The sequence below is a fragment of the Plectropomus leopardus genome, chromosome 18, assembly GCF_026936395.1.
Source record: "Plectropomus leopardus strain MGB_pleo_1.0 chromosome 18, ASM2693639v1, whole genome shotgun sequence".
Lineage (NCBI taxonomy): Eukaryota > Metazoa > Chordata > Actinopteri > Perciformes > Serranidae > Plectropomus > Plectropomus leopardus.
Genome location: NC_142193.1, coordinates 22,087,490 through 22,101,728, shown reverse-complemented (window position 1 = coordinate 22,101,728; position 14,239 = coordinate 22,087,490). Strand labels below are relative to the sequence as shown.

Here is a 14,239-nt window from a genome sequence, read left to right as displayed (position 1 = left end):
AAAGAAGATGTGTGAAATGAATGTAAGAACAATGTTTTTTGTGGACTTTTATGAAGCAGAATAGAGAAGTGAGTATGCGCGATGGGGCTGTGAACGATACTGCTCTTAGCCTCCGTCAGGAGGAAGTCACACCACACACACACACACACACCACACACACAGATTCAAGTAGATAGTATATTCACACTGTGGCTTCCAGTTGTTTTACGTCTGTCTACTGAGCGCTAACATGTCTATAGATGGGACCAAATTATTGTTTGAAGGCTTCCTGCAAAAAAGAAAAGATACTATGGTAAGTTACAAGCTTTCTTGATATTTATTTTGACAATATGTTTGGGACACAAACTGAAAACTGACCTTAACTGTTGTTTTTTTCCGTCTATAGAAAATAAGATGGGTGACCTATTGGTTCAGGCTTCAAAATACAACCTTGTTCTTCTACACGCAGAAGAACGGCAGCGCTGTAAGTACACGTTTGTTGGGCTTTAAATACACACTAGTGTATCTGCTACTCTATCAAATATCTTGTCAATATCCTTTTTTGTGCCTCTGATTTCTGAAGCCAGACATACTCAGCTGAAGGATGCTTACAGTGCGAGTAGAAGTTCAGTTTGCTATTTTTTTTTTTTAAGATCTTACCGATTGAAAGGTTTTCATGTTGACATTGTTCTCTCCACAGTCACATTTGAGAGGCTACTACTACATTTACACGGTAAGTCCTCCACTTATCACTGTTTTATATATATCTATATATATATATATATATATATATATATATATATATGTGTGTAAAAAAAGATTAGCCATTGATTACTTACAGTAAGACCATTATTTTTTTGTATTACACTTTTTCTAGAATTTTATGCTAAAGGTCGGGTGTGTAGGATGTAGGGGCATGTATTGGCAGAAATGGTATATAATATTCACAGCTATGTTTTCATTAGTGTAAATCCACCTGAAAATAAGAATTGTTGCGTTTTGTAACCTCAGAACGAGACGTTTCTATCTACGTGAGGAGCAGGTTCTCTTCCATGTCTGCTGTTATTTCTACAGAAGCCCAGAACAGACAAACCAAACACCGGCACCAGACAGGGCTTTTAGCATTTTCGCGTGTTCTCCTACATGCTTGGCACACGGGAGAAGTTTCAGTCGGTTGCAATGTTGCAACCTCACAGCCAGATGCCATGAAATCCATCACACTATATCTTTAAGTATATTTTAATGCTAATAATTATGTACTTTGACTTAATTCTAATTTCGAATGCTAAATTTTACTTGTAACAGGTTATTTATCACTGTGGTATTGCTGCTTTTACTCAAATAAAACATCCGTGACTTCCTCCTCCACTGTTGCTTTGTCTCAAGCTGGGTGTCCTAAGTATCTGTCCATGTATCTGTCCACCTCATGGGTCAGGTGCAGTCAGTACGAAAGGTCCAGAGGGTGGACAGTAAGCGCTTTATGTTTGAGATCATCATGACCAATGGAAAGAGGAAAGTGTTGGTGAGTCACCACTGTGGTTTGACAGGAAGCTAATAAATCAGCAGACTGTGTGTGTGGCAGGTCTGGTTTCAGGGTGCCAATTCTGATCCTTTTCAATTGTGCCTCCAAACCATTTGTGTGTGTGTGTGTGTGTGTGTGTGTGTGGGTGTGTGTGTGTGTGTGTGTGTGTGTGTGTGTGTGTGTGTGTGTGTGTGTGTGTGTGTGTGTGTGTGTGTGTGTGTTTATAGGCAGCAGAGACAGCAGCTCTCAGAGAAGAGTGGGTACGACACTTGTGGCAAGCCATGAATCTTTCTACGTCTGTATTGTCAGAGTCCAGAAGCACACGGTGAGTAAGAAGAGGACTTTCCCTCCATGACAGATCTAAGCCTCAGTGGTGGAAGAAGTATTTAGATCTTCTTCTGTTTTTTTAAGTAAAAGTACTAATACCATACTGCGAAAAAACCACCACACGTAAATGTCCTGTTTCAGAACCTTATTACAGTAAAAGTAATGTTGGCAAAATGTACCATATGTATCAAAAGTGAAAGAAGTCACTCTGTTATAGTTTAGTTTATAATTATAGTTTTATTTTTGCACAATTAAAACAGACAAAAGAAGAAAAAAAAATTAAAATACAGTGCAGGGAGAGGCTTATTTAAAGCCTCCACCTAATGAAATTAACACAAGATTATTAAGAACTCAGAAGTACAGAAACATACAGAAAAAATACATAAAATAATACCAGTGATAGCAAACTACTAATAACCAAATATGTTTGATAATAACAACAAAAACAGCAATAATAAAATCCAATTAAGTGCAGAAAATATGAATTTGAGACATGTAAGATGATGTTAGTGCGATAAGTGTGTGTATGGGTATGTGTTAGGGGTATAATAGATTATACTACACTGATCCTTGAGCAATATCAAAAATACATCACAGTGAATGAGACATTTTTAAATATGGACAAAATACACCCATTGCAAAACAGAGGTTAAATGTTTTTTCAGGCATCTTTTGTAACACTTTATATGAATGCAGGTTTTTACCAGATGGAAAAAATCATTCCACAGTTGCGCTGCCCTAAATCTTATTGAAAACTGACCTCGACAAGTAAGAAATTTGGGAAGATGAAGAGCTGAAGAGTTACGAGTTAAGAGTTAGTGTGAATGCAACTGTGAATTAACTGTAAAATAAGTTCACTGCTGCTCTGCAGTCAAATGTTCCTTGTTTCACTATTATACATGTTTTTATATTTATATTTCTGCTGCATTAATGTGTCTGTTGTATTATACTACTCTACTTACTACTATAAATGTGTAAGGTCAGGGGTGCTCCTAGAATTTGAGAAATTCGGGGGCTTCGCCCAGTCCTCAGTCAGGGGATCCTTCACCAGAATTTTTTATTTTAATTGTGCTTTTTTTATGCACTCTGGTTCCTTATTTATCCTTGCAATATATATATTTTTTTTACTTTTCATTATAATTATGAGTTGTGATGAGAGCAATATTTGTAGTTGTCAGTAATTAGTATGGAGAAGAGGAAACTTCACAAATGCTATAATTAAAAATGAATTGACCAGAGTATAAAAAGATAGTTAAATGTATGTTTTTATTTCAACAGTGGTGGAATTTTATTTATTTATTTTTTTTAGGAAACCTTGTGTAACACCTCAGCCAAGGGACTACAGATGAAAAATAGCCCCCCAGCTAATTCATTCATACCTTGTGTATTTATTTTTGCACTTTTTAAATAAACCAAACCTAACTTAGTACATTTATTCAAGTACAAATATTAACAGAATGATCTGGAGCTTTTTAAAAATTATTATTACTGAAAAAAAGCGCCAGTGTATTTATATGAGAGGCTATTTATAAAACATTTGGCGCCAAGACCTGATGACGCCACTGTTTAAGGTTATGCTAATTTTCACTCCTTTATATATCGTTGGGTACTTGAATCTACAGCAATGTATCATATTCTATAACATCATCATATGTTTGTCCAGTGAGAACCGTATATCTCTAAAAAGCACTTCATGAGATCAGAATAACAGCCGTTTTCAGTTTTGTGACGAGGAATTTTCGATGCGTTTAAGTTGCGTAAAAAAGTAAAAACATTTCTAAACACATAAACATTTAATCATCAGAAATACGCAAATTCAGTTATTTGTTTTCACCAGGATGACAGGGAAAGGATGAAAGTTTTAAACTGGAACGCAACTAAAGCTTTCAGACATATGTGGTGGAGTAAAAAGTACAATATTCTTCCTGAGACTAGGGAAATCAAGTACAGTCCAAGTATCTTGAACCTTAAGTACAGTATTTAAGTAGATGTACTTGATTACATTCACCATTGCTAAACCCACACTCCAGGCACTGACTATTTCTCTTTACCTCAGGCTTGAAGTGTGTGAGCAGCGAGAGAGATTAAACAGCAGCGTACCCGTCGGCTCACACAGTGACAGCGTGATGGAGTTGCTGCCTGCTCGGCCCCTCTCTGCTCCTGATCCCACGGGCCACATCCTCCACGAGACCCCTGTCTGCCCGTCTGAGGCGCTGATCAGCGAGGAGGCCACGTACCAAAACACACTGCCACTCTGTAGCCACCAGCATCACAGTGGTAAACTTTAAAGTGATTTGCATATTTGCAATCATTGTTATAGAGTTACGTCTGTATTTTTTAATCTGGATGCTATTTTCCCATGTGTTTGTGTCAAATGGGCACAACAGTTTATGAAATTTATTAAATATTGAGCAGAAGCACAGCAGCAAAACAGGCTGCAATGTTTCATGGGTAAATGTGCACTCTTTTTTTGCCTCTTACAGGCTGAGACATTATGGAGACGATCCCTGCAGAGATGGACCTTTTTGTTTTTAGTTTAACCAGAAAAAGCCTCAAAATCAGTGTCCCCAAACCCACCAGACTCCATCTAAATAAACGGTCATTTTATAAACGTTAAAAAACACTACATTCAAAGTTGACAGAAACAAAATAAAACTCAAAAATGCTCCTGGTTTGTCCTTTCACTGTTTTCACAATCACCTCCTCTGGCTTAAAAAAAACCACCTCAATTCACCCGGTTAGATGTGATGCTGGCTCGATACACGCTAAAATGACTGTTTATTTAAATTGAGGGCTGGTGGGTTTGGCGATGGCAATTTTGGGGCTGTTCCGGTTAAAACAAAAAAGATCGTACTCTTTAACAAAAAGATCTATCACTGTAGGATCCTCTCTATAATGTTGTCAGACAGTTAAAATAACAATCTAAGCCTGTCAGTGGCAAAAACAAGCTCTTTAGTGGACGTACAGTGCACATATGCCTTGAGTGGTCACATTGAAACCTGTTTCGCTCCTGACTGCAGCAGTCTTGTTCCATACTGGACTAATTTCAAAAATCGTTGTTGCCATTAGTCACACAAACACATGGCAAAACAGGGTCCAGGTTGAAAATACTAATGTTGCTCTTTAAGTCTTGAACCGTTTGTCCTTTTGTCTGTGTGGCTCTAACTAGCGCTCTGTTCTCAGGTGAACATCTCAACGGTTCTCAGGGGTCCAGTGTGTTGAACAATGCAGAGTCCATGCAAGAAGGAGACTATGACATTTTACCACTCAGAAACAGTAGGATATTTTAATATACTTTGAATGCAGCATCTATTATAACACACAGTTACAGGATGGTTAAATGTCCAGAGTGACCCTCCTGCATGAGCAGGAAGTCACACACACACACACACCCCACTTGCGTAGAGACACACACACATGCTTGTGCACACAGCACCCTGTACATCTGTACTTGCGGGGACCCTCATTGACATAATGCAGTCTGTAGTCCAGTGGTTCTCAAACTTTTTTCAGTAATCGGTTAAAACCAAGGCTATACAAACAAGCACAGCACATCAGTGTATAATTTACTAGACATCAACCTTGATAAGCTGCACTTAAATTTTAGTGAGAACATGGACTTGTGCTTCATTGAACATCTCTGTCACTCTTAGTGGCAATGAAGCAACTTAAATAAATATTAAAAGATAAAGGGGTACACGTACCCCCATTTGATAAACACTGCCCATGACCTTTACTATCACAACTACATGCTCAAACCCAACCTTTACCCTAACCCTAAATCTCATTTATAACCTAAAACTAACCTAAACTTTCTAAGTTTGAACATCAAACAGGTCCTATAAGGTCTGTCTGAAGATGAGGACTGGCCAAAATGTCCCTACTTTCCAAAAAAGTCCTCACTTTCCAGATCTGAAACTCAAACTGGTTCTCACAAAGATAGATGTAAAAGTATAGATACATGGTACATGCACATTTTAAACTATCTACTCTTGTCTGTCAACTGAGGGACAACATGTCTGAAATGGGACTAAATTGTTCCTTGCAGGCTTAGAAGTCTGAGTTTTCCTTTCAGCGATGTGGTTCTAACTAGTCCTTTATTTTCAGGTCTCAATGGTTCTCAGTGGTCCAGAGGGTTGAACAATGCGGAGGACAGACCAGAAGCAGATTATGACATTTTACCACTTAGAAATAGTAAGATCTTAATATACTTTAAATTTACCATTTAATATAAGACAACATACATACTGGAACTAACGTGTTATGTTCTGTCTCTTTAGAGGTATTTGAGGTCAACGCTTCTGCAGGGACGGACGAGGGCGTGTACGACTTTCCCCTCTCATACAGGAGGACTGCTGAACATCCCAGTGAGATTCTTTTTGTTTTTCCCACAGTGGCTAGCTTTTAAATACTTGGTTATATCAAAATTTTGTGGAAGATTTATTGTTTGGTTTTTCTATTTTTCATCCATTTCAGACGCCACAGAGAGCATCTATGATGTGCCGAGCTCTCTTCTGAGGAGGATGCCTGATCACACTTTAGGTAAATCCTGTTTTATGTCATCGTCGCTCTTCACCGTGTCAACTCGTCTTTGTCTTTTTATGCCTCTGTGTCTGTTGTTTATCCGTCCGTCCATCCGTCTCATTCTGACAAACACCACGTCTCACCTTGAGGGAATTTCTGATTAGAACTGATTAGGTTTTGGTGGTTAAAGGTCAAGGTCACTGCGATCTTGTCTGTTTTATTCTTGTGAATGCGATATCTGAAGATCGCATGGTGGGAACTTTTACAAATTTGGCTCAAACTTGCAGACATGGATGTAAACTTGACAGACAGAGTGCAACTTGACTGGCGCGTGGAGGCATATAACTTTGCGGTGGTAATTTTAATAGCACTGTGGCGTAAATTTACACAGAATGGTTATCTAACAAAAGCCACATGTGCAACAGCTGCAAACACTTTTCTATCTCAAGCGTGCAGCTGTTTGTTTGTTGTTGCAGAAAATCAACCGGACGACGGCGTCTACTGGAGGATATGAGGTCCAGTTTGAGGACACCAGACAGGAGGGAAGCGGCAGCCTTGTCTGACTCACCATACATGCAAGTTTTGGACCAGACACAATTCTTCACACAGAAGGTGGTTGCTGCCTAATATCTCCTAAGTCTAAGTAACATTTTTCTACCCTGTTAAACTTTTAAATGCAAAACAACATGCACAGCCACAACAAACAGGTTAAGTTCAGGTATTTATTTCAGCTACAGAGAACCACAGTCATTTCTAACAATAGAGAACACGCTGTACAGAAATGTCAACACACGCTCTGTGGGTCAGTCACACTGTAGTTCACAACTGTAAAATGACTTATTGACACGTCACCTGCTTCACAGTTTCAAAGTATACACCACCAAACATATTGCTGTATTACACACTTTGGACTGGTTTGAATGGGAATGGTTTGAGCTTGGTTCAGAAAACCCGTTATGGGTTTAATTGAGCACAAAAACTTGTTGCAGGTACTCAAAGAAAGAAAAATAAAACCTAGGTATACCAACATTTACTGTGAGCACTTACATATTTTTATTCCACATATTTATTTCTTCTCTTTAGAACATTTTTTTTCGTGGGTAATAATATTGCAGAACATTTTAAACTAAACAAAGACTTTGTAATTGTTTTGTTCAGCTGGTGAATGCTATTAAGATTCATGTAAACAGAAAATGACATCCAAAAATTACACTGTATCTACAGCACTGCATTCACAGATAAGAATTCATCTATTATCACTTTATAGACATACACACATACAGTATTCATTGGGTGAAAATAATAGTAGTGCAGGTATTGGGTTGAATGTAAGCAAAAATAAGGCCTATGTTACAAGCAATGCATAAAAGTGATTTGTGCATTCGCAGTATGTCATAAAAAATAAGTGCAATCAAATCAAATTTTTTAAAAAAAGAGCATATTTGGACATCAACAAAGTAATAGATAATTCCATGCAAATGAGTAGAAGCTTAAGTTTGGATCAATTCTGTGTTGTGATCATTGTCAGTTTGCAAAACAATAGTAATATTTGGTTCTAAGTATCGTTACACACACTCAAGTAATTGCAACTGGAAAAGGAAAAAGGTTGGGGAAGTGTTACTCTATAACTACATCTAAACTGATATGCACACTGTCAATTCATTTTTACTATCATCTCCTATTAGCAACAAACCTTCTTTGTTAAGATAGGTGTAGTGATGTTAAGGAGTCATTAAACTATTTGTAGCCCCAAAAGAAAGACAGGTTGGTTGAGAGAAGCTGAGTGTCAGCTGACATGTTTTACAGTACATATTTCACATCTGACCGCCACTGTTGTAGCTGAGAGGCAGCAGCAGTGCCAGCAGAGATAACGTATGTTTTATAACTTATATCTAATTCTGAATCTGCCAGTTGGGCTGGAAGATTCAAAATGTCCCCACAGCTAAAATTATCTGACAAACTGATGTTTGACCAAAGATGTAGAGCTAAGTTTAGAGTACAGGCTATCTGTGCTGTTGTGAAATCAAGCCTGGGCCTGGGATTGTTCCCTGAGGAACTCCTCCAGCACTGTGATGATGCTGCAGGCTTCAGGCAGGTCGCTGTGCTCCGCCCGGGCGTTCTGCAGCAACACATCCCCATTCCCGCAACCCTGTAGGAACTGGCAGCAGCGAAACAGAGCGTAGTGACTCATCTCTGCCTGCCGCACAAAACGCTTCAGGCTGTTCATGTCCTGGATGGCCTGCGGAGTGTGTGATTAATAGAGAGGAGGAAACAAGTTTTAAAAAATGGGAAGTGATAAGGATAAAAGAGAAAAAGAGAGTAGCTTCCACATAAAACATTAGTTAATCTGTGTATCTACAAAGAGGAACTGAGAGCTGTTGTGCAAAGTTTGTCAATCTTGTGGGCTCGTGTGATTTTTAACAATAATATACGTGTTTGATAAGTTTAAAACAAAAGTATGCAGATTTGGAGCATGTATTATATCATTAAAGCAGTTTGCATCAGGACTTTTTCAGTTTTCTTTAAATGAGAGCTTGTGCCATCATTTAAATGACAAATTGAGAATTACAAAACTGTAACTGTCATGAAAATTTTAGGATCTGAAAACAGCTTCCAGAGCTTGATAAACTGTTATGGTCTGTTTATGTTTTCTCACCTTAAGTTTGAAGTTCTCCAAAATCTGTCTGAGCAGGAAAGGATTACAACGCTCTGCAGCGTTTAGAAATGCCTGAATCCAGTCATCACAGAAACGATTACTGACTGGGGGAGAAAACATCTTTGTCAAACTTTTAGACAGTACAGAAGTTTTTTCCCTCATTTTTAAAAGTACTGACTCACCAGTGTTTGAGAGTTTGGGTGGGCTGGTGGAGCAGTCTATGATCAGGTCGGAGAGTGTGTCCTCTGAGATGGCCTTACACAGAGACGCTGTCGTAGTGTCTTGTTGGGACAGGCCCTGCAAACTGGCTGCTTTGATGAACCTGATGCAGAACAACAGACATTTAACAGCTAACAAAAAAATGCTAAATACATTCTGTATGTAAAGCAAATAAACATGCAAATAAACAAAAAAAACCAAAAACATTACTAACATAACATTACAGATAAACATAGAAATAAACAAGAGAAGTTACCTTTTTAACAGTCTTAGGATGGGAGGATCTGTTAATGTAGCTATAAGGTCTGTAACCAAACTCACCTGGACACATCAGCCTTTGTCTTCTCGTCTGAGTTGGTGACCTCCACATGTGTGTGACTCAAAGCCTGTACACAGAAAATGTATATATTTAATATTTTCTTTAATGACATCATAAAAAATAATCATTTTCACGAAGCAAAACCCCTAAAAAAATATTCCAATATAGAGTAAGTTACAATATAAGTTGATTTTTTTTTAAGTATTAAACGGTGGTATATTCTTGAGGTGAAATTATAAGAAAAGCACCTTCATCAGGTGAAAAATGACTCACAGCATGCAGCAAGAAGCTGATGTTGCTCTGAACCAGCTGCACCACCCGATAAATGTGCATCACAGACTCCTCATACCACCGGCTCAGATAGGGACGCACCTCCGTCTCTAGGTTCTGCAGCTGACGCGCACGCACGCACACACACACACACACACACACACACACACACACACACACACACACACAAATCAATATTGCATTAACAATAACATGCTAAAATGTATGGAATAATTACATTGTTATTACATTCTCATACCTCTGGGGTCTGCAGGCTGCTGTGAAGGCCCTGGACATATTTATCAAGCTCTAATCTAAATGTGTATTGGGTCAAGGAATTGGAACTACTGTCCTTTAGGGAACTGCAGAGTGTACCTCTGCACGAGGACATGAAGAGTATAGAAGAGGATTGAGAGGAAGCCTAAAATGTTTTACACATTTTAGCTTACTGTTACTCTGTAATATGAGATACTTTGTTACCAGTAAGCAGTAACATATTGTTTCCAGATACGAAACTTGCATTACGTCATCCATCAGTGAGAGTGATCGTTGGTCTGGTGCGGCGCAGCAGTGTGTACTGTTAGATGTAGGATTTCTATCTCTTTAGCAAAAGTGAATGCCACAGCTCTTTTTCTCTGCTTACGCAGAAACAATTCCAAAAGTATTTGCACCTTTCTATATTTAGTCAGCCCAGGTTTGTGAAAATACATTTCTTTCAGCAGTGAAGTACTTCTGTAATGCAGAAGGACCTTGGATGGTGGTGAAGTAAGGTTGATTTCATGAGGAAACTACACAATAGAAAAACGTATTCAAAGGATATAAATTCAGTCCTTTTTCAGAGCCGCCCATAAAGCAGATGACGTATCCGTTTCCATCAGCATCAGGCTGTTCAGGAGACCGTTCCTGCTCCAGGAGACAGCAGTAGCAGCCGACTGCCTGCTCCGGGATACTGGGAGGAGTAAAATAAACAACACGTTTTTGTGTTAGCAAACTCATTTCTTTCATCCACCTCTGAGTCTGATTGCTTTTTGTCCTGGAGTAATTTCACAAACACTGTTGCCTGCAGGTGAGCGCTGCATCTCTCCTGCTCCCAGGGGCGCAGGAGGTTTGAGGTTAAACCTTCCACTGAATGCCAAGTTTATTTTTTTTATCTGAGGCATCCACTCCGAAACTTTCCTTCATACTTCTTAGGATTTTTTCACCATACTTGTCTCTGCTCCATCACTATGGGCTCTCCCCTTCCTGCCCACATTGAGTCTTGGCTAGCTGACGTAAAACGCATCATTTCCGGTGCACAGGTTGCAGAACAGTTGCAACAGTAACCACTACTCCGGTATACTGCGAAATACAGAGAGAGTTCGCTGGTGGCGCTGTGCTTAATCAGCTCTGTATGTAAAAGTTTTGGACTCTTTAATTCTGTTACTACAATGGAGTCAAACAAGCTTCATCCACTATGATACCATTTATAATCCGATGCTGATCAGTCCAGGGAGAATGAACATGGTCAGGTTGTTTTATCACAGAGCCTTGATCATGACCTCTTATTGGTTAGTGTGTAGCATTTCTGATGCAAAAAGTTGTGAGGGATTATGTAAAAATGTTACCTGAGCTCCACAGTGGCGATGTTGCCCATGCCTCCAAGCAGGGCTCCCTTGCTCAGCCTCCTTGAAATGTAGGTCCGCAGCTCAGGTTCTGCCTCCGATGGCAGGCTGCTGTCGATTAGCGTCAGGCTGTGGGGAGGACAGAAAGTGAGCACGGATACGAGCAGCCAGTAAAGGCAATGAGGGATTTGGAAGCCACTCAAGTCAATGGAGAACAGATGGAGAAAGCTGATGAGCATTAGCCACAACCAACACAACACACAACTGAGTCACACAGCTGCAACTTTGCAATTTTTGCTTCAACACTTGGACCCAGACATAATGGAATTTCATTCACTTCTCGCCAACTGTAGTTGACATATAGAAGTGCGCACACGTTCAGATAATGAGAGACCTAAACGCCATGTAACTCAGCCGCACAGCAATGACCAATCAGAACAAAATCACGAATGAAAATGTTGATTCCATGTTGATTGGATGTCCTGCGGCAGCTCGTGGAAACACCAATGCACAACAGTGAAAGCCAAAAGAGAAATGACCACTGAAGCAACGATAAGGCAGGCGGATCTCTCCTCTGTTACCTAAAGTCATCCTGACTGGTTGTGGAGTCTGCTCGTCTCTGGTTCCATGCCACATTTTCCCCAGAAGCCTCAGATCTAAGACAATTGACAGTTTACTCAGAACCTGGTTAGTTTGTAATGTGTAAATCTGATTTTACCTGCAAGAGTGTCACTGTCAGCAGGTTCAGGAGCTACGGACTACAAAAACAAAGGGACTGTTCATTATTTATGAGAGGGGAGGCGGTGGTGCAAAACATGGGAGGCACTTCAGACATTTTTTTAAGCACAGGGGTTTTTATGTTTTATGATTTTGCTCAGGTACACTCAGCTTTAAATGGTCGTATATTGTTTCTATCTTGAAACCTGGATAAACATCAGTTTTCTTGTGCTGTGTTGGCTAGTTTACACATTTTTTTGAAGAGTTCTTGGGATCATTTTCTTGTTTGTTCTTGTTTTTTACTTTTCTTTTTTTTTTTCTTTCTCGGGTTACTTTACTTTTTCTTTCTTTTTTTTTTTTCAACTTTTGTTTAAAACTTATTTCCTGCTTATTTCTGAGCCAGGTCTTGTTAAGTTGCTCTTTGCTTTCTACCAATGTTTTTGAAAGGACTCAGACCAATTTGCTTTGTGTTAAATTCCCCCAGAACCCCCAAATTTACAAATGGGTTTGAAAGACATGTTTTCTTTAAAACGTAACGAAATCATTGCCAATATTTTTGCATCTTTAGGAACTTTAAGCAGTAGTCAATTTCTTAAATCTAATCTAACGGCTGCCAGGCCAAGCTTTTTGATATTTAGCCCGCTACTGCCATTGTTGTGTGCGTTACAGTATATTTCAGAGAATGAACTTATGCTGCCAAAGCTGGCTGTGTGTGCACTGTGGTGTGTGAGTGTATGCCTGTGTGTGTGTGTGTGTGTGTGTGTGTGTGTGTGTGTGTGTGTGAGTGATGTACATGCTTACTTCATGGTTACAGCTCGTGTAACAGTGTGATTTGTGCGGAGGCTTTGTATTTTGCTGAGGAAATGAGCTGTTTGTTTTAGTAATAGCATCCTCTGTGCTGTTTGCTCATTGTATTGGCTCAATTTGGACATTTGCTGTGAATATACAAATAATGTTATTTATGGTGAAGACAGAATAATGCATTTATCCTCTGTCAGTCAGGAAGGCTCAGGAAAAAATAACTAGCTCTGGGGAGGGTCAAGGTGAAAAATAAAGACGATAAAGTCATACCACAGCCACCTTCCTCTTCTAATAAACAAAGTACAGTCCCTAAAGAATTTTTTAGGTTAAGAATCACAGGCTATAATAATTTAAACGGTGATACATAAAGAAACACTTAAAATAACAGGGAGCTGTTATTTTAAAATGACTGTGAGATGTCCTGCAGAATTTGGATATTTTTTAAAATTAAAGTCGCTACTGTGAACAAAAATAAACAGCCAAACGATATAAAATAATTAGAAAATTAACCAAAATATAAAAAATAATGCAAGTATTTGTAAAAACGTGTCACATTACATCTTGAAAGTAACACTCCTTGTAATTCTCAATTAATTACATTATGAACAGACATATGTTGCAGAGCTGTCGTTTTACAAACCAAAACAGAAAGTGGAGCGATTATTTTCGACCATTACCTTGTGCCTTGATAAAGATAAATGGTGTAGTAGCAGTTGAGCTGAATTTTCTGGCTGTATCCAGCAATTTCTTCGCTTTCATAATCATCTCTCTCCTCCACGTCAATTGAATCCTGGAAGGACGATGTTTGGGAGGTAAACATGATCCCACTGCTGCACGGAGCGAGCTAGCAGCCGGCTAAAATGTCAGGAAACAAGGACGTCTGTCTAGTGCTTAGCTGTACTGCCTTTGTAGATATTTATTACTGACGTTATCGATCCCTGGCTGATATTAATGTGTTAACAGAGCATAAGTTACTGTTAAAGGTATCCCTGTTATCGTTTGTGTGCCTTGCACGCATGCGCTATCCTTTGTGTACGTTCTCAATAACGTCCGTCTTGGATTTTCTTATGTTGGTTCCTGCCAAACGTTTCATCACGGAAGGTAAAAATTAACGTCAGCCTCCAGCTTTAAGTGTAATTTATCATGACCGCTTTGGTTTTTTAAATTACTGCGAAAAAATATTACGTTTTATACTTTTAAATTTAGGTGCTTTAACTTCCAATGGTACGAATTGCGGGTTCATGTTGACGTTGCAATATTGTAGTTCCCACCAAGAAATTTGATTGGACACGAGGCTTTCCAGG

General features: G+C 39.1%; 2 protein-coding genes across 3 annotated transcripts; one reads left to right on the top strand and one right to left on the bottom strand.

The window, feature by feature from the left end:
- The first annotated feature begins 88 nt into the window (after positions 1-88).
- On the top strand, positions 89-7,381 carry LOC121957058 (uncharacterized). The gene is made up of 11 exons (XM_042505565.2): positions 89-292; positions 386-463; positions 680-712; positions 1,415-1,501; positions 1,729-1,826; positions 3,885-4,105; positions 5,012-5,104; positions 5,936-6,022; positions 6,109-6,195; positions 6,305-6,370; positions 6,829-7,381. Exons 1-11 carry the CDS (start codon positions 230-232, stop codon positions 6,864-6,866), a joined length of 951 nt encoding a protein of 316 aa, XP_042361499.2. The 5' UTR covers positions 89-229; the 3' UTR covers positions 6,867-7,381.
- Positions 7,061-13,982, bottom strand: c18h17orf75 (chromosome 18 C17orf75 homolog). Of its 2 annotated transcripts, XM_042505563.2 has the most exons (10): positions 13,613-13,981; positions 11,999-12,073; positions 11,421-11,546; positions 10,637-10,765; positions 10,076-10,136; positions 9,820-9,939; positions 9,549-9,613; positions 9,191-9,330; positions 9,009-9,112; positions 7,061-8,591 (listed from the first exon to the last, which is right to left on the bottom strand). In XM_042505563.2, the coding sequence occupies exons 1-10, from the start codon at positions 13,753-13,755 to the stop codon at positions 8,376-8,378; spliced, it is 1,179 nt and encodes a 392-aa protein (XP_042361497.1). In that variant the 5' UTR covers positions 13,756-13,981; the 3' UTR covers positions 7,061-8,375. The 2 variants fall into 2 exon arrangements, with proteins under 2 accessions (XP_042361497.1, XP_042361498.1); XM_042505564.2 differs by lacking the exon at positions 11,999-12,073 and having other exon boundaries at positions 13,613-13,982.
- Positions 13,983-14,239: the final 257 nt, after the last annotated feature.